This window comes from Jaculus jaculus, chromosome 2 (genome assembly GCF_020740685.1).
Source record: "Jaculus jaculus isolate mJacJac1 chromosome 2, mJacJac1.mat.Y.cur, whole genome shotgun sequence".
Classification (NCBI taxonomy): Eukaryota; Metazoa; Chordata; class Mammalia; order Rodentia; family Dipodidae; genus Jaculus; species Jaculus jaculus.
The window spans coordinates 36,035,207-36,057,161 of NC_059103.1; the positions used below are offsets into that span (position 1 = coordinate 36,035,207).

At 37.1% G+C, this 21,955-nt stretch overlaps 1 protein-coding gene across 3 annotated transcripts in view; it reads right to left on the reverse strand.

Moving 5' to 3' along the window:
• Positions 1-21,955, reverse strand: part of Dcc (DCC netrin 1 receptor) — a 1,292,030-nt gene that overhangs the window by 188,958 nt on the left and 1,081,117 nt on the right. For all 3 annotated transcript variants that reach the window (XM_045143229.1, XM_004667488.2, XM_045143230.1), the window contains exon 15: positions 5,978-6,172. In XM_045143229.1, the coding sequence (XP_044999164.1) occupies positions 5,978-6,172 (195 nt within the window). The remainder of the gene's footprint in view (positions 1-5,977; positions 6,173-21,955) is intronic.

Consider the following 21,955-nt stretch of genomic DNA (forward strand, 5'->3'; position numbering starts at 1 on the left):
AGACAGGAAGTAGAGAAAAGCAGTAACTTTTATGGCTTCTTCTTTGATAAAATCAACACAGTTGACAAGACTCTGTCCAGCACCAAAATCAAAGGGAATACAAATGACTAATATCAGAAATGAAAAGGCACTTGTTTCCCCAGTTTGTAAAATAATATTAGGACTAACTGAAAAGCAAAAATAACAAAATGAATCATAAACTTTCACAAAAATTAACACATAAACATCAATATAAAAGGATATAAAAAGCCTGGGATTGATATCTCTTAAAAATTATGCTATTACTAATAAGTTTTCATAAAATAAAAATGTAAGTCCAACAAAATAATGCTATCAAATATTCAAGGAATTAAAAATACTAATTTTGGGTTGGAGAGATGGCTTAGAAATTAAAGCACTAGTCTGCAAAGCCAAAGCACTCAGGACCTGTGTAAGCCAGGCGCACAAGGTGGCACATGCATCTGGAGTTCATGTGCAGCAGTGAAGGCCCTGGCATGGCCATTCTCTCCCTCTCTCTGTCTCTCAAATAGTTAAATCAGTAAATAATACCAATTTTATACATTTATATAATAGATGAGGCACAATCCCATTCATTGTATGAGTTCAGTAAACACTAATGAAAAAAGAAACAGGATAAAGAAAAACAGACAAAAATCTTGACAAATACAGTCTCATCAAAATTAACAGTAAAGTTCTTAACAAATTATAAAAATCAAGTTCAATCACTTAAGAAAAGGACAATAACCACATTAAGACTATATTTGAAACTTTCAAGTTGAGTTGTCCTTTGAAAGTAAATTTAATTCACCTTAAGAAATTCAGGAGAGAGAAAATTATTTCACAGCATTCTTCATCTGTTGTCAAAATTTTCTGAAAGCTATGAACTTGATAAATGGTGTATATAAAATATGTAGCTAATAAACAATCTCATGCTAAAGACTGAATGTTCCCCTAAGATCAGAAATGAGACAAAGCTGCTAGCTTTCAGAATTTCTAGTATTAATTTTACTGAACACCCTAGCCATTGCAATAAGGGAAGGGAAAGTAACAAAATACATAAGACTCAAAAATAAGGTGCCAAAATGTTCTTCTGTGCATTAACTTGCTTGCTTATGTTGAGAATTTCACAGAAGATACCAAATTAATAGAAAGAATAGGTGAATAGGTTTTAGAATACAAGAATAATTTTGAGTAATCAGTTATATCTTCCAGACTAAATATTTGGAAAATAAATTAAGAAACAATTTTATTTAAAATAATTTACAAAACATTCAGAAGAACTAACTCCAGTGAAATGTCTCAAGTCTTTTGTGTTAGTTAATCCTGAGAAAAAAGAAATTTTAAAGAAAAAAATAAAAATGTATTGTTCATTTTACATTAATTATACATCAATTATAAAACTCAGAAATATACACCTTATTCAGTTCACTGTGTATAAATAACAATTAAAAGGTATAGACAGATTAATACATAAATAGAACAATGTATCTGAAATGATTCAGTTAGAAGTACATTTTGTTAAGGGGTGCTAAATTTAGATCACATCACTCTATACCTTGCATGTGTATCATTCCTGACATGAGGGTTCTTTATTCCAATAAAGTAAATGAAAGGAAAGTAATTATTCTTGTGTACTATAAAAATACTTTGGGTAATGAAACTATATCCCCATATTAGAAGTATTTATTTTAACCTGGCAACATTAAAGATTTTTCATGATGATTTTGCATTTCCAATGTTAACACAAGTTACAAGGTCCACTGGGTCCAAATATGCTGTAATTTTAGTATGTTTGGTTTCCTGGAGAGGAGAGTTTTTTTTCTCTCTCTCTCTCTCTCTCTCTCCCTCTCCCTCTCTCTCTTTCTTTCTTTCTTTTTTTGTAATTACTAAGCATATGCCTATTCTATAGAACTTTAATAGTTGAAATTTTGGCTGACCTTATGCTTATCTGGATTATAATTCCTATATATTTAGTCATATAATTAAAAGCAGTTCTTGAAAAAATGTTAAGATATTAAACAGTCAGTGCCACAGAAACCTTCTTAATTATCTAATTGAAAAGACAAATATCTTTTTATGAAAGAAAGAGAGGGAGAGAGAGAGAGAGAGAGAGATGGGGCAAAAGTTCCCTGCTTGGGTAGATAAAGCTTTGTGCTGAAATCATAGGTTGTTACAGGTGAATCCGAATGCTGGAAATGGTTCAAGCCCCCCCAAAAGTCAGGCCATTGACAAAGTTCTTGGCTATCCACCAAGACCCTACTGCTGAAGACACCACAGGCTGTGGGTGCAGGGCACTGAGAAACCCAGCTGGAAAGGAGATGGAAGCCAGCATCCTGTCAGAAAGCTGCATAGTTCTGGAAAGTGCCATGCTAACTGCTGAAGGAGAAAGGTCATCCATCATATGAATAAGCATTGGATCCTTTAAGCTGCAAAATTACCAAGCTAGGCAAGATTTAGCCAGGGATGCAACACTGGCACATTAATTTATGAGGATAGTCAACTGCTCTCTGACTGGATAAGAAGTTCCACTTTGTGTGAGGGAGCCCATACCTGAAACTTGGAAATGAGTCAGAGACTAAGGTTTGAAAAGTCATAGACCCCAGAGGAAAGCTTCTGCTGTCTTTTGGCTAAACAGAGACATTAGATTCATCAAACAGTGACATTAGGCCTGTCAAATGGCCTTCTAATTGTAGATATTTAAGCCCTTTGATTAATGCTGTTCTCACTCTTGATTAGAAAACCTTTGTACAGATGGCAAACACTGGGGATGATAGGAAGAAGAGAAGACACAGGGCTTACCCTTGGACAATCATCTCTATCACACCTGTGAAGCTTTAGGGAACATTGCAGAGGTAATCAAAAAGTATATGAGTACTGATCTCACTACTAGCCAGAGAACTGTCTCTATGGAGATGGCAGTCGACACTAAGGATGCTGAAAACTCACAAAGTAGAAACTAAGAGGACATTGAGAGCCTAACAATAAAGGTTATTTCTACTACCCCCTGCAAGGCTCAGTGAACAAGGTAGACAAGAGGCAATAGAAAAAAAATGTAACACCTACAGGATGCGTGGGAAGACTTTAGGGGATGTCTTCCTAATATGAACTGTTTGGTACATTTATGACCCCACAGTCGTTACTAATACTCCCATAAGACCAGCAGAGTACTGAGCCCATCAGATTTTCTGCAGGGAGAATGGCAAATGACAGAAGAAAGGAGGGAACAAAATAGAAGAAGGGTTGCCTTGAAAGGGGAGGGTTCTGGGAATGGGGAGTGGACAAAGAAAGGATAAAGGGAAAGGACCACGAATCTACGCATGTTCATATATTAAAGTTATCAATATGAATACATATATATTAGACTAAATTGTGTTTCTAATGTTTTAAAGATGATAAAAACTTCTTTTCTAAAAATGCTATGATCACTGATTTACCTACTATGATAGTTACTTACAATTATATATTGAATACTTTAAAATATATTTTATTTATTTATTTGTTTATAGAGAGAGGATGAAGCAGAGAGAGAGAGGGAGAGAGAGAGAGAGAGAGAGAATGGGTGCGACAGGGCCTCCAGCCACTGGGAATGAACTCCAGATGTATGTGCCCTCCACCCGCTGCCTTGTGCATCTGGCATAAGTGGGTCCTGGAGAATGAAACTGGGATCCTTAGTCTTTGCAGGCAAATGCCTTAACCGCTATGCCATCTCTCCAGCCCTACATTGAATATTTTTGATATTTTGATTTGCTCAAGAGATACCAAAGAAGTTGATAAAGCACTGCAGGAATGTTTTTTGAGAGGATTAAGGACTTGAAAGCAGGCAGTGTTCTCACAGAGAACAGGGATTAGGGTAGGATGAGAAGGGGCAAGGAACCCTGAAGCACAGGTAGCCTCTCTCTCTCAGCATCCATGTCCTCCATGTCTTCACATGGGCTGCTCTGTCCTGCCATGCCTTCCGCATCACAATGGGCTGAAACCGCCGAAACTCTGACTTGAGTCAGTCATCCATACCCTAATTTGTCTTGCTCAGGCATTTTGTCTCACTAATTTAAAAATAACTGGCAAACATATTTATTTTATTTATTTAATTTTTAATATTTAATGTTTAATATTACAACAAAGCAATTAGTGGCTTAATTGTAATATTTGAGTGCAGGTCTGCATGCATGTTTTATGTATGAATATTATATTTTAAGACATGCCTCACACTTTATTTAAGTAGAAAATTCCAATTGTTTGCATGAAAATGGAGAAACCGAATGAAAAGTAACAATATAACCCTTGTCTAATACTTCATGTTAAATTTCATATTTTAAGGGAGCTTTACATAAATTTACCAACAAGTAGCCATATGTGTGTGTATGTATGTGTATAATTTCTCTATCCAAATTAGTTTTAAAGTACAAATTCATGGGGTTGGTTGTACTCCAATTTACTTTTTTTTTTTTTTTCCTGATCAAATTGAGCTAGTGTCTCTCCTAGCTCTTTGGCACATGCTTTAGGAAGGTATTTTTCTTTTGTTCTTGATAAACATTTTGGTAAATTGGCCTATGTTAATTGTCCAATCCCCTAAACTTTGTTAAATTCAGAGATTCTGGAGACCTTCTTTGTAGTAAGAATAATCATTATGAAAGGGGCATGGTAAAATCAAGCAGCTTTCCTTTACAGCTTCTGTTTGGCTTTAGTCCACCTTCATTCTTATTTCCAGTCACTTGCTCACTGCCTTGCTAACTTGCCTCTGCTGTGAGTGGCATCAGGATTAACTGTGAGACATAGTGTGTTCTGAATAATGGAAAAGTGACAGCCCCCTGACATAGGTTTGATGGCCATAAAATACAAGGTTGGTGATTCACTTTGCATTCATACTCTGAAACTTACTGCAGGAATATCATTTGTAGATACTAAGTAAACTAAAACTGTCACCAGTTCAGTAGGCAATTCTCTTAATAGTGTTTGAAGGAATTGCCAAGGGAATGGATCAGTACAATTTTAGTCTTGTAATGAGAAAAATATGGTCTTACTACTGAATTTTAGCTATTCAGATCCAAATAGTGCTTTTCCTTACAGATGTTCTATTTATGAAGGACACTGCAGATGAGTAGCATTTCACACCACTAATCAAGTTGGATTTGCAGTGAGTTATGTGTACTTCACTGCTGGTAATATGGTATTAAATCAACAGGTAGAACCAACTTGCCATTTGCCTTGTGAGTGGCACTTAACTTATTGACAACCTGATATATTATGTGTGGAACTTTGTATTTCCTTCCCCTTGCTAATGATATAATCTCTTTCAGCAGGATGGATGTAAAGTTAGATGTTAAAGGAGACTAAGTTAATCTATTCCTTAGACATTTCATAATGAATTTTCTTTAAACTCAGAAACATCCCAAGTGAACTGCTACATTTTGTCAATAGTAAAGCTGACTACAGTATGTGTGTGTGAGAGAGAGAGCTCATATAGGAAGGACACAAAAATACATAAAGAGAGATATAGTAATTCCAACTTACTGCCTTGATTGAAGTCTCACTTTTTTTACACTAACAATGGTATAGCCACAAAGTTTTATTTATAAATTTTCAGAAAAAGAAGTTAATGTGATCAGACAATTAAGATTAAAGAAACACAGAAATCTACCTACAGTGATCCCTAAAGATAAGAATAGGTATTGAGTTACCTTTTAAATAATAATTAAAGTCACATATCCCTGCTGATCAGTGATAAAAGAAAAAATCTGATGCAGTTTTTAATATCCTATGCACATAAGCAGGGCCCCCCTTCCAGCCACCGGTCATTACTGATTGCTTTAGATAATAGTACTCAAATTGACACAGAGGAAAAGTTTATGTGAGCATGGGTGTGTAAGAATTAATGTAGGCTACATGTTGAAATCATAACCCAATTGATAACTTTCAAAAAAAAGTTACTAGAAAATAAATGGTATGCTTCCTTCAGTAGAATGAACATCATACTCACCTAACCTCTCAATGGAATAATACCGCTGCTTACTGTCCACACGTACTGTCTCAGCATAAGGACTCCCAACACCATATCCAATAATGTAACCTCGTACCACAATGTTTGGGTTCAACGGAGGAGTCCAACTCATGATGATGCAGTTGGTCTGGGGCCTCACATGAAGTGAGCTTGGCTGGTCAGGAACTTGAGACTCTAGGATTCAAAGACAGGTATCATCAGCATGTCTTATTATAGAATCTATATCATGAAAAACTTCCTAGTTAAATAAGAGAATATTCTGTACAGGTTCAAATCATGCTTTATTAATTGCATATAATATTAAATATTATTTTGTTTATTACTCTTTCTCTCAAATGTACCAAGTTTTCCATGTTAAATTTGACACAATTATTTTCTTTTCATGAGTGTATGTGTGTGTTTGAAAGAGAGAAAAACAGAGAGAAAGAAGATACATGTATGTGTGTGCAGGTGAGTGCCTATTATGATGTGTGCTGTGGAGGTCAAAGGATATCTTTCAGGTGTCAGTCCTCACCTTCCTCCTTGTATAAAGCAATATCTCTTGTTCACTCACATATGTTCATGAGATTAGCTGGCCCATGACATAAGCCTGCTGAGATTAGAGATGGACATGATATAGTATCTGGTTTTCAAATGAGTTCTGGGGATCTGAACCCAGGTACTCACACTAGCCTGACAAATACTTTAATCTGCTGAGTCATCTCCCTACCCTTGTAACAGAAAATCTTAAGCATTACTTCCATCAAATATCTTTACTGATCTTTACTATTAAAGCTTCCTCCCTTTTGCTATAAATTTTATTAGACACCATTAATAAAAGAGAAAATAAGCCAGGCATGGTGGTGCACATGTTTAATCCTAGCACTTAGGAGGTAGGGGTAGAAGGATTGACATGAGTGTGAGGGCACCCAGAGACAACATAGTGATTTCCAGGTCAGCCTAGGCTAGATCAAGACCCTACCTCTAAAAACAAAACAACAACAAAAAGCAAATAAAATCAAGTCAAAAAGTAAAAAGGGAAATGAAATGTCAAAAATTGTCTTACCCAAAAAGTCCTTACCCAATTTAACTAAAAAGAAAATTTTGTGTAGTCATCCATTCCTAAGAAATTGTCAGTATGTGCACCACAGGGCATGACCTGCTCAGCGTGGTTTGCTTAACATGTGACCTATTGCTTGTTGCATCTGTGAGTAATGTGCTATCATTAAGGGAAAAGTAATGGCAGCCTGGAATTTAATCCAGTACACAGGCTTGGTTCTGTGCCGATTCAACTTAATTTCATGGTCCTATCATTCCCTAGCTATATGACTTTATGAAGTTGTTTAATTTTCACAATTTCCCCTTCTGAATAAGTTGACATTTCAAATATTTCTTGATTCAATGGTTGAACTTTGATGTTTAAGAAAAAGCTCAGTTAATATCTACACTATATGCAAACTCGTAATTATACTACAAGATCCTATTTTCACTCTCTCTGTCACAGTTCTCTGCTATAGAATAAAAATAAAGTTTATAAGGATTCTGTAGGGTTTTGATAATATTTAATGAAATGTGACAAGAAACATTTTTATTATGAATATTCCATAAGTACTCAAGCAACACTGCAGGCATTGCATGTGGAGAACATATGCATTACTGTAATATGCATTTTCTATTCCAGTAATTGTATATTGAAACTAATGACTTTGGGTATTGAGTTAGCACTCTAATTGTTACATCACTGTTACCTCCTATGATTCCATCCCTAAAACATGATTCATTTTCTGGACACTGATCCTTATTCATTCAACATTCAGTATTGTACCTCCTACACTTTGGATACAGAGCTAGTTAAGAATATTCAGGAGACTTCCGGCCAAGATGGTGACTGACTAGCTGTGCTGCAAATTGCAGGGAAAGATAGGCAAGACATTAAGGATTTTCTGGGTCTTCTTGTCAGTGGGATGGCTGGGTGGGGGGGGGGACAGGGAATCACGGATCCCCTTGTGGGTGGGTAATACACCCAGTCCACCAAGTACCTGGGCGCCCCTCTGCCACACCCTGTCCTGCGCTCCATTGTGGCACCCTGCCCTACACCTGTCCCAAGCTCTGTCCTGTGCCCCATTGCAGAGCACCGTCCCCCCATCCCACACCCCATCACATGCCTTTCCCGCACCCCATCACAGCATCCCGTCCCACACCACATCCCTGCCCTGTGGCGGTGCCATCCATGGCCATCCCCCATTCTCCTGTGGTGGGGGAGCACAGACTGTTTCCAGGACTCACTGTTCCCAGACAGAATTTGGGCTGCTTCAGGGCTTGGTACCTCAGTCCCCCTCCAACCTCAAACTCAGGCAGCGTTGGTGCTTTACTGCCTGAGAGTTCAGGAAACTTTGGTGCCCCTGTCAGGCAGTAGATAGGTGGCTTTGGCAAGTGGGAGCCAAAGCTCAGGCTGATTGGCAACTGCCCCAGGCTGCCTCAGATTCCCATTGCGCTAGAGCCTAGGCTGATTCACCAACCTACGTGCCCATACACTGTCATGGGCAGACAACAGCGCAAAAGAAATAACATGAAAAATCAAATGCAAGAAAATCCAGTTAGATCACCCAGTCCTACAATGAAAAATACATCTAACCAAAACATAGAAGAATCATTAGGATCAGAACATCAAATTGAACCTATGAACAATGCAACCCTGACCAACCTATTGGTAGAACTTGCAGGAAAGCAACAAAAGACTGATAATCTTGGGGATGCTACCATCACTAAGCTAGAACAAATTGATAAGAGATTGGAAGGAGTTCAAAGACAAGTAAGAGATATGAGGGAGAGTGACAGAAAAAAGAGGACCTTAAAAATAAGCTGGCCATACTAAAGGAAGACATAAAGAAATGCAAGGATGCATTCCAAGAATCATCAAGAAAATCAGAAAATGATGTGAAAAGGGAGCTTGACAGAGTGATGGAAATGATACATAGAAAAGTAGTAGAAAATGCAAACTTAATTGAACAAGTCCAAAACTCTCTAGAGGCTCTCAAGAATAGAGTCAGTGAAGTGGAGGATATAAACTCTGATCTGGAAGACAAGATGGAAGAAACAGTTCGCAAGTTCAAAAATTTCAGTAAGTTCAAAAGTTCCTGTTAACAGAACATGAGGGAATTGAGGGATACACTTAAACGTCCTAATATAAGAATCATTGGAATACCAGAAGGAGAAGAATTTCAGACCAAAGCCATGGAGAACTTATTTAACAAAATAATTGAAGAAATCTTCCCCAGTCTCTTAAAAGAAAGGCCCATCAAGATACAAGAAGCCAACAGAAGTCCAAACATACTGGACCAAAGGAGATACTCTCCAAGATATATTATCTTTTTTTTTTTAATTTTTTTTTTTTTTTGAGAGCGACAGACACAGAGAGAAAGACAGATAGAGGGAGAGAGAGAGAATGGGCGCGCCAGGGCTTCCAGCCTCTGCAAACGAACTCCAGACGCGTGCGCCCCCTTGTGCATCTGGCTAACGTGGGACCTGGGGAACCGAGCCTCGAACCGGGGTCCTTAGGCTTCACAGGCAAGCGCTTAACCACTAAGCCATCTCTCCAGCCCATATTATCTTTAAGACTAAATACTGACACCAAAGAGAAAATCCTAAAAGCAGCTAGGAAAAAACAGTGCACCACTTTCAAAGGTAACCCAATCAGAATTACTTCAGACTACTCAATGGAAACCCTGAAAGCTAGAAGGGCCTGGATTGAAACTCTCCAAAGTCTAAGAACCTATGTCTTCCAACCCAAATTAACTACCCGGCCAAAGTATCCCATATAATAGATGGTGAAAGAAAACCTATCCATGACAAAACTCAGCTTTACAATTATATGAACACAAAACCAAACCTACCAAGAGTATTTCAGGAAATTCTCCACAAAGAAGAAACAAATAATCAAACTCAAATGCCTACAAGAAGCAGATCACAACAAACAAAACCAGAGTAGGCACAAAAAACTTCAAAGCCCATGAAAACACCAACACACATCTACCATCACAGTATGGCAGGGATCAAATCAAACCTCACAGTTGTTACCCTAAATATTAATGGCCTTAATTCACCCACCAAGAGACACAAGCTAGCAGGATGGATCAAAAAGTTAGACCCCTCAATCTGTTGCCTTCAAGAAACCTACCTCACCACTAAGAACAGACACCTCCTCAGGGTAAAGGGGTGAAAGACAATATTCCAAGCAAATGGGAATAAGAAACAAGCAGGTATAGCAATATTAATATCAGATAAAATAGACTTCAAACCAAAAATAATCAGAAGAGACAAAGAAGGTGACTTCCTACTTATCAAGGGAATGATCCAGCAAGAGGATATTACAATCATAAATCTGAATGCACCAAACACAGGGACACTACAGTTCATAAAACAAAAGCTACTTGACAATAAAACAGAAATAACCACCAACACCATCATAGCTGGGGACTTCAATACACCATTATCAGTCATAGACAGATCATCCAAACATAAACTAAACAGGGAAGTAAGAGAGCTCAACAAAACCATAGATCACTTAGACCTAACAGACATCTACAGAACATTCCACCCCAAATCCACAGACTACACATTCTTCTCAGCAGCCCATGGAACATTCTCTAAAATAGACCATATACTGGGTCACAAAGACTGCCTCCACATATTAAGGAAAATTGACATAATTCCCTGCATGATATCAGATCACAATGCTATATTGCTTGAAATCAAGAACAAAAGACCCATCAAAAATCCCAACTTCACCTGGAAACTGAACAGCACACCCTTAAACAATAAATGGTTAGTGGATGAAACTGAAATTGTAAAATTCCTGGAAGTGGATGACAATGAGAACACATCATACCAAAACTTATGGGAAACAATGAAGGTAGTCCTCAGGGGAAAATTCATAGCACTCAATGCCTTCATAAAAAAGACAGAAAGATTCAAAATCAATAACCTAACCATCCACCTAAAGGCACTGGAAAATTAAGAAAAATCCAACCCAAAGAGCTCCAGAAGGAAGGAAATAATTAAAATCAGAAAAGCAGAAATTAATGAATTAAAACCAAGAAAACAATTAAGACAATTGACAAAACAAAGAACTGGTTCTTTGAAAAAATAAACAAGATTGACAAAACCCTGCCCAATTTAATCAAGCAAAAAAAAGGAGAGGCTTCAAATTAACAAAATTCAAAATGAAAAAGGAGACATCACAACAGGCATAAGTGAAATCAGGAGAATCATCAGGACTTATTTCAAAAACCTCTACTCCACAAAACTGGATAATGTGGAGGAGATGGATAAATTCCTGGACACATACCATCTATCAAAGCAAAACTCAGAGCAGATTAATCAGCTCAATGAACCCATCACACTCACGGAGATTGAAAACATCCCCAAAAAGAAGAGTCCAGGACCAGATGACTTCTCAGCTGAATTGTATCAAACCTTCATGGAAGAACTCAAACCAATCTTCCTTAAACTGTGCCACACATTTGAAGAACAGGGAAAGCTACCCAACTCTGTTTATGAAGCTAGTATCACCCTAATTCCAAAACCAGGCAGAGATGCCACAGAAAAGAAAACTACTGGCTTATTTCCCTAATGAACTTAGATGCAAAGATCCTGAACAAAATACTTGCAAAATGAACTCAACAACACATGAAAAGCATCATCCACCTTGACCAAGTGGGATTCATCCAAGGAACACAAAGGTGGTTCAACATACAGAAATCTCTCAATGTAATACACCACAAAAAGAAGGTTAAACATAAAAACCACATGATCATTTCAATAGATGCAGAAAAGGCTCTTGACAAGATACAACATCACATCATGATCAAAACATTGGAGAGAATTGCCATTGTTTGTACATATCTTAACATAATATAGGCAATATACAAAGCTCCGAAGGCCCAAATAACACTTAATGGAGAGAGACTGGAAGAATTCCCATTGAGATCAGGAACAAGACAGGGTTGTCCTCTCTTACCTCTGCTTTTCAATATAGTACTGGAAGTCCTAGCTCTACTAATAAAACAGGAGAAGGAAATAAAAGTAATACAATTTGGAAATGAAGAAGTTAAGTTAGCTCTATTCGCTGATGACATGATTGTATATGTAAGAGACCCGAGAGACTCCATCCCAAAACTCCTGTACGTGATTAACTCCTATAGCAAAGTAGCAGGATACAAAATCAATGCACAAAAATCAGTAGCCTTTCTATATGCAAATGACAAAGATACAGAGAAAGAAATAAGGCACATGGTCCCATTTTTAATAGAAACAAACAAAAAAAAACCTTGGAATAACATTAACCAAGGAAGTGAAAGATCTATACAATGAAAACACAAAAACACTCAAAAAAGTAATTGAGGAAGACTTGAGAAAATGGAAAGACCTCCCATGCTGCTGGATAGGCAGAATTAACATTGTGAAGTTAACAATCCTACCAAAGGCAATATATAGATTTAATGCAATTCCAATTAAAATCCCTACAGTGTTCTTCATAGAGATAGAAAAAAAAATGATCTCAAATTTCATATAGAAAAGCATCAGGCCTTGCATATCCAAACATATCCTCAGCAAAGGAAATATGTCTGCAGGCATCACCATACCAGATCTAAAGCTATATAACAAAGCTATAGTAATAAAAACAGCATGGTACTGGCATAACAACAGAAGTATAGACTAATGGAACAGACTTGAGGACCCAAACTTTAGGTCAAGCAACTATAGCTACTTGATATTCAACAAAGGCCAGAACAATATAGGCTGGAAAACAGACAGCATCTTCAACAAATGGTGCTGGACAAACTGGATAACCATATGCAGGAAATTGAAACTTGATCCACACATTTCACCATGCACTACCCTTAAATCCAAATGGATCAACAACCTCAACATAAGACCAGAAACTCGAATACTACTGGAAGAAAATTTAGAAGCACTTTCCATGATATAGGAATGGAAAAAGACTTCCTGAACAAAACCCTAGTAGCTCACGATCTTAAACAGTCACTCAACCAATGGGATCATATGAAGCTGAAGAGTTTCTTTACAGACAAGCTTATAATAAGGAAAGCCAATAGATTACCCACAAAATGGGAGAAAATATTTGCGGGTTATCCAACTGATAGAGGCCTCATCTCTAGAATCTACAAAGAACTCAAAAATCTAAACAGTAAGAAGTCAAACACCCCACTCACAAAGTGGGGCAAAGAGATGTATAGGCAGTTCACAGAGGAAGAAATCCAAATGGCAGACACACACTTAAGAAAATGTTCATCTTCTATAATCATCAGAGAAATGCAAATTCAAACAACTATGAGATTCTTCCTTACCCCAATAATGATTGCAAACATCAAAAAATCAAATGAAAATAAATGCTGGCGAGGATGTGGAGAAGCAGGAACACTCATCCACTATTGGTGGGAATGTAGGATGGTACAACCACTTTGGAAAGCAATATGGAGAATCCTGAAAAAGCTGACTATGGAGATACCAACAGACCCAGTTATTCCCTTACTGGGCATCTACCCTAAAACCTTCAAACCACAGGCCAGAGAGGTTTACTCAACCATGTTTGTAGCAGCTCAATTCGTAATGGCTAAGAGCTGGAATCAACCCAGATGTCCATCACAAGAAGAATGGACAACTAAGGTGTGGTATATCTACACAATGGAATTCTATACAGCAGTAAGAAATAATGACACAAAGAAATTTGAGGGAAAATGGGTAAACCTGGAACAGATCATTCTCAGTGAACTTATCCAATCACAGAAAAAAATCACCACATAGTCTCACTCTTCTACAGCACCTAACATGAATCTACCCATGGTACCTTACACACCCAGCAAGCATCACATGGACTATACACTAGGAGAGATGAGGAGGGAGGGGAGAGCATTGAAGGGATGGGAAACACTAATCTAGACCCAAATAGCAATGGTACCATAAAATTCTACTTCCTAAAAGGCAGAACAAATGGCTGAAGCTTCACCAGGCCCTTACAGGAAACACCTGAACCACAAGACACTGGACAAGGTAGGATAAAGTCTAACCTAAATCCTCTACATCTTCCCTCCCTCCCTCTCCCTCACCCTCTCTCTCCTCTCTAACTCCTATATATTAGTTACCTTTTTTCCTCATTTTCTTAGGGGGAATTGACCTGTAACTCCCAGTACCAGCATGGGGCTATCACTCATAATGAGCTTTTGATCAGAGAAACCTACAAGGTTTTATAAACGAATGACAAATTTCTGTCAGAGTACTTGATGACCCACAAAAGGTTAGTGGTAAGACCTTATTGCTGAAGACAACATATGCAGCTGACATGTAAAATGGAACGGCATGGCTGGAAGCCAGGAGAGAGTCAGTCCCCAGACAGTCAGCGTGTCTAGTGCTGGAAGATGCTACATGGGTGACTGGGGGAAACTACCAATATCTGTCCAAGCAACTTATGGTCCAACCTACTTAGCAACAAATAATCTGATGTGATGCCCACAGAAGTGCAATTGTGGTACACAGCCATGGTGGGTAACCAACTGCTCTTGATTTGGCTAACTGATCCCCTCAGTGAAACTAGACCCATAGGTGGAGCTGGGAAACAAGTCAGAACCATATCCTAACATAAGACCAGTCTCCAGTATCAAGCTACCATTAATCATGGGCTACAAGAGGGCCTACACCTATTAAACTCTCTATAAAAAAAAAGTAAGGGCTGTCTCATTTGTCCTGGTGCTAACTTAATCTTCGTTGGAGAATCTGCTTCTCTTTTTCAGATAGATGCAGATCCTAAGAAGAGAGCCACCCCATCATACCTCAAATGGGCTCTGGCTGAAACTAAGTAAAATTGGCCAAATGAGCAAGGGTGCTGTTTTCCTGATGAACTGGATACCAGCACAAGGGGGAAGGAGACCAACACAGAGAAAAATCAACACCTACCAAATCAGAGAGCCAGAGCCCCAGAAGCCCCCAACACATCATCACTGAAGCAGACCAAAAATGAACCCAGCATGGCTCAGGGAAATTTTGTGGAAGAGGGGGTGGAAAGAATGTCAGAGCCACATGCTGGGTCATGATATACAGAGACATTTATCATACCAATAACTGTGGGGTAACTCCACATTGCTGGACCCATATACCTCAACAAGGGGGGGCCAATAGGGAGAGTGTAGGTCATGGATGATCCTAATAATGGTACCAAACTGCCTGTACTTGCAGAATAGAAAACTATTTTTTTAAAAAAAAGAATATTCAGGATGGGAGAAGTTGAATATGGCAGACAAAGCCTTGTATTTCATGATCTAATAAAAAGACAAACTTTAAAAAAGCAGTTATAATAAATTATAGTAAATATTTCAGCAGTTCAAATACAGGAAAGTTTTGCTTTGAACATCAGTTAAGCCAATAAGAACATAGTTAGTATCAATGTGGCCACCATGAATTCAATAGTCCTGAAAATGCTTATCATAATTCCTGAAAATTGGTAGCTACTTAAAAAGACAAATGATTTGAACATATCCAAATAACTGTGTACATAATTTATGTTCCAACTGAAAGTTTCTGACAAAAGCATGCCAAATTATGCAGGAGAATTTGATGAGCAAAAGTAATGTTACAATACCCTTTCCTCTGTGACTTAATGGCAAAAGCTGTTGTAACTTCTTCCACTAAATTCATTAGTGTTCAGTATTCATATCCCCGGGGTTGTGTAGTTGAAGATAGAAGGTCTTTTGCTAAAGGTATAGAAGTAGGATCCATACCAACATCTTTCCAAAGTAGCCTAAAGATGCTACATCAACAGAATTTTCTAAGGATGTTTATATTTCCATAAAGATGCCCCTTTGTGAGCAAAAAGGGACACACTATTATTTCTCTGCCCTAAAGAAGCTTATTCTGTAATATGCACAGACATCATAAAACATTATGACTTAAAATATGAATATAAACCTTTACAGCAGCAACACAATGTTAGTGAAATATTCTCATTATAAGCCCTAACTAAAAGTAATAAAATAGATGAAAGGGGAGGCTTAAAGCTTTCCAACATGACTGCCACTCTTGCTGATGTCCTTGAAATGTAATGAGTTCAATAATCCATTCTTATATATTTTAAATTTTGCAATAAATATTGAAACAAGACAATGTGTATAATTTTATGTGAAGAAATCAACCAAATTATATTCTGACAAATTTATGATTTTTGACAGTGTGAAACATCAAGACTTGAATGACAACCATCAATATCTTTTAGAATATAAAGAAAACATTAAATATTTTTAGCACAACAGCTACCACTGTCTTACAGTTTTCTGTAAGATAGTAAAGAGGGTTACCACAATGCAAGCACACCATGGTTCTTCTAGAAACCCTCTTCATTATTTCCTGTGTTAGTGTTACCATAGCTCCAGTCCAAGATTCATATTGTAAAATTGTTTCACACTTATAAATAGCAAGGGTATGAACGCATTAGGCTACAGGCTGCAAATGCATGAGGAGACAAGGTACTCCTCTATCAAGATATTAAGGATGCTTTGATCACCAATTAGGATAGTAGAACCAGTAGGACCACATACCATCCAAACTACATAGCCTCATCAACATCATAACTAGGCCAGTACAATGTCTATAGCCCATAACAGACAATTTAAACCCACAAACTCACTTAACATAAACATAGAAATAACAATTTTGTTTTAAGTTTCTGAGTGAGTTTTCTCTAATACATATGACCATTTGAGTTATGAAAGCAGTTATTACTAAAATGAACTATAAGATATCAATTTAGAAACTATTCTAGGAAAAGTATATAACATGAGTAGTCTTTATTTGGGATCTGAAATTGAAATTTGCTGCTTAGAAGTATTTGAAAGATTTTATAAGTGTCTCTAGGATAACGGCTGCACATATAAATCACAAAGGAGCATTAGGGAAATTATTGAGTAACTTGAAACCAAAAAAAACATGAGAGATTCAAGTTAATAATGTTCCAAGTTTCTGCCATCATCTGGATCAAAATAATTAGGCCAACTTCTATACTTGAGGATGTGATAGGATTATGTACTCTGTCTGAGTTTAATTGGGTCCTAAAGAAGAACACATGATTATTGAGTACTGATTATAAGTTTCCACTAATTAATCATATTTATTTGTAGAAGACCAGGCAATTTACTACACTAAGAACTGTGCTATGTCAATGATCACTGGACATCTCTAGTAGGCCAGTCAGAGTTCTAGCTATTGTATGAAAAGAACAACACCCAAAATAATAGCAATCCAAAGAACCCATGAGATCTTGATAAGTTCTTTACTGATATTACAGTAAATGACAAATAAATGACTAGAAGGTTGATGGTCATTAAAACATCTTGCAAATGTCAGGTGGTGAAATCTGAAGCAAAGAAATAAATGCTCAGAGGCATATGATACAGACAGATTTGTTATTTGAAGAAAAAATAATCATTTCACCTACAAGATGAAGAATACCAAGGTGGATCATCTAGGAAGAATCTGTAATAGCTTTGTTGCAATGGAAAGTACTATAGCAGCTCCCCAAATAATTAACAATAGAATTACCATATGATCTCACTTTTCTTCTTCTGAATAAATGTAGAGGTTGTAAATATTTGTATACTCATGTCCATAAGAGCATAAGTTAAACTTTTATAATTGCCAAAATGTAGAAATAACCCATGTCTATCAGTGGATAATTGGGTAAAAAAATTAAATATTCATGAATAGACTATTATTTGGCATTTAAAAGGAAGAAACTTTTATCATATGGTTTAGTATGGATGAGCATAATGAAATTAACTAGTTACAAATGGGAACCCCATTATCCCACTTACATAACACACCTTAAGAAGACAAACTCATAGATAATGATAATTGCCAAGAATAGAGTAGGGAAGGAAAACGAAGTTACTGTTTCATGTCTACAGCATTTTACTTGGTAAGAAGGAGAGTTGTGGAGATGGACAATGGCAATGGATGTACAACATCAGTACACTTGATACAGAACTGTATAATAAAGAATAGTTCAGATGGTGACCAATGTGTTATGTCTAATCTAACACATGTCTTTAAAATGAGACAGATTGACACAGAATACTTTACTATAGGCAAGACAATATACATAAAACTTAGATTTTAAGTTAAGCATAGTAAGGGTATCTTGGAATTTTCAGAAATGATTTGAATAAACCATTACCTAGTAGATGGTTTCAAAGGATCATTCTATTATTTTTATGTGAGGGCACGTAAAGCAGAGAACAGAGAAAATAGAATCCTTTCATACTTGTCTAGACAACTGTGGTAGAGATGAAATAAAGTGGGTACATGTGGGACTTAGGGCAGAATAGATGGTGAGCAATATGTGGAAAGAAGACCATGTATTAATCAAAAAGTCTGCAGCTTGTGCAGTGGGAAGAGGTGGTACTAAGATGAGGGGAACTGACTATGTTCTCTTTGGTCATATCAATTTATGATTCCCATTAGTCAAACCTGTGAAAGTATCAGGGGAGATGTTATGTTAAGACTGGGCTTTTTGGTGGAATTCCTCCTCTTTCATCACCTCACTTCAGAGATCTACTTCAAACTGGAAACTTAGCTGTCACTCAAACATGTGAGGTGCATCTTTGCCACAGGGCATCTGTGTTTTCTGGGTCATCTGCCTGAGAATCTGTTCCCCAGCTGTGTCTGCCTGGCTTACTCCAGATTTCTGCTAGATCAGTCTCCATTCCAGCCCCCACTGACTACCATATTTAAAATTATAATCTTCTTTCTACATTATTTCTAACCTTCTTTCTTATGTCCTTCAGCGTTGGTTTTATTAGCAATCATCATGCTACCTATTTAATGTGATTACTCTTCGTCTCATCCACTTTCATAAATGTTCTAACTCCAGTACCTGAATTTCTTCCTGGTAGATAACACTAAAAAAATAAAAAAGGAAGACTGTTTGTATTTCCCATAATGGTTAAAAAAACGCTGTCAAATTGCCGTATTTTTCTGTAACTATAACATAAGAATTGTAACAGGAGAGAGGAACTAAGCATTGTGAAACAAGTGAAACAAGATGAATATACAGTTATTGACTCTTTTTTTTCTTCCTAGTAGCCAGCAAGGTTGTCTCTTTTTGAACACAAGTGATCTTCTATGTGCTGTCAGCTCTGTGCTGCACTGCCAAGTTAGATCAGCAAGTAGGTAGGTTAAAAAATACTCTCATATTTGTTCTCTATTTAATGTGCTGAATTTTATGGTAGATTTTGTTAGAGTTTTGTTACTGTCCTTAGTAGCCTATATCCCTTGGCAGCAAATTACAAAGAAGCAATTGTTATACTCCTACTCTCTCTTTCCAGACAGGTCTTTGGAGAATTTCTTTTCTTCATGGACATTATTTTCTTTGGGTTACTGCTCCAGTGAACCCTGCATGTTCTTTAATTACTTACCATGGAATCCTACCTGTTTTTTTATTTAAAAAATTCTTTCATTTCTGCCATTCTATCACCATTAATGTTTAATAACTTTTAAAACTCATTTGCACCAAAAATCACTAGATTGCTATGGTTTTAGTAGACACATAAAGTCATGTTTGATCATCTCCAACATGAAACAATATTTTCAAAATCCTCAAAAAAATTCTTTCATGTTGCCTGCCCATTGGGATAAGCCCTCTCCAACTATTTATGACCAATTTTTATATATACTGTAATAAATTTCAATATTTAAATTTATTTTTTCCTTTATGAATGTAATGCTTTCTTATTAAACATTACTCATTTATTTTTAGCAATAAAACCTTAAACTATGTAGCATTTTGTTCCTATTCCTTAGCAATGGGAGCATTACTTGTGTTGCATACTCTGCAACTTTCTCCTGGACCCTGTATAACAATGATCACTTAGTTTTATAAGTACCTAATGCATAAGTATGCATACACATGTACATATATATATGCATACATAAATACACATACACATATATACATATTAGATATATAGTTATATATCGATGCAAAACCTTGGCTTTTTGCTTTTGTTGTTGTTTTGATTTTTCAAAGTAGGGTCTCACACTATCTCAGGCTGACTGGGAATGTATTATGTAGTCTCAGGGTGGCCTTGCACTCATGGAAATCCTCCTTCCTCTGCCTCTGAAATGCTGTAATTTAAAGGCATGTGCCACCATGCCCAGCTTACCCTTGGCATTTTATATATGATATCTCATTTAACATTTAATATGTAGTTTGTACATATAGCTATTCTATAGATGTTAGGGTTTGCTAAGTAGCTGTTCTGTATGTTTTAGGGTTAGGACAGTAATTCTACTTCTCAGTAGGGTTTGTGATATTAGCCTCATCACATACTGTGTTTACTTTGATTTGGATTATTCCTGTACTGTTTTCTTACTTTATTTTACATTAGTCACTTTTTGTTTACTATTACTTTTTCTAAGTCATTGTTCCTAAAACTGAATCAGAAAGCAGAAATTAATACAGAGTGGATAGTTGTTAAGTACTCTGAGCAGGGATTTTAGCACTTTTTGTTTTAGGAATATAATGAATACTGATTCTGAGAATAAATATGTCTCTCAAATTAAGTGCTCCTACCAGTAGAATATGAGGTGATAAATCTTTCTTTCATTGTACCCTCTGTTTTCTGACATTAGCAAACTTATTCCCAGTAGCAAAACTGGGAATTGCTGAGATGGGGTTCGGTTCATCCTTAGAGCCTACACTTACAGTGACTTGGTCTTGAGGAAATCATTCACTGGCAATGTAGTCAGCTCCACTTTGCTGGGATGTACTCCCAAACCTGGCAGAGTTTGGGGGAGGAAGGGATTTATCTCAGGCTTACATATCTAGGGGAGATTTCCATCAGTGGCAGAAGAAGCTGCTTTCATACATCCAAGCAGAGAGAAACCATCACCAACCAGCTAACATCAAAAGCAATAAGCAGAAAGCCAGCATCAAAACAGCAGTGACCCAGCATAGGTTAAACCTCTCTTCCTGCCTCTTCACTGGGATTCAGATCCATATCCAACACACCATAGGGCTGATCCCCAGGATCTTCCCTCAGTGACACCTCCTCTAGTCAGTTGGCTGGAATCAAGCTTTTATAAAATACTTGACTCTATGGGGGACATACACTCAAACTACCACAATTGGAATCCACATCCCAAAGCCTCCATTAATCACCCTCTGGCTTTGGTTCATGGTGATGGGAACTTAGTGGAAAAGGATAAAAGCCTGGCATATGGTGATCCCCTCAATGTCAAGCTTCAAGCTTAATCTTTAAAAAGAAAAAAAAAATCAAGATTCTTCTTTTTATGATTTTCTTCTTTAGAGGAACCACATAATCTCAATTCCAAGTGAATGACCAAGTAAAATTAGCCATTGTTTGATCCAACACCTGGACAAATTGGCTCCATCTACCAAGTTGTTGATTGACATGAGCCATCAGGAAGTCAAAATACCAATCTAGAGTAAGAAGATTGCAAGCCAAGTAGAACAAATTAAAAATATGGGGAAGGTTGTCCTTACTTGGACATGTATGATCCCATGAGCTAGTTATAGAGTCTAAGCCTGCTTGATCGAATGCACACTCCTGGGGCCGCTTCTTGGGAGCTTCTGTGAAAAGACAACTCCACCAGTGTCTGGGAGATCTGTATCAATGCACACTCAGGCATACCAGCTTCACCTATAAAATTTTATCAGAATCTTCATAATCCTATCACTTAGCACTTGATCAGACACCTTACACTGAATAATCTAGATCCTGTCACAAAGTACTTGATCAGACTCCTTACACTGAATAATCTGGATCCTTGTCTATTTAACCATAATCTCTATTCTGAGTTGGGAAGTGGAGCTCATTGTCCTTACTAGATTGTGTACTAAGTTAATTTATCCTTTTTTATTTTCCTCTAAGTTTATTCAAACCCTGAACT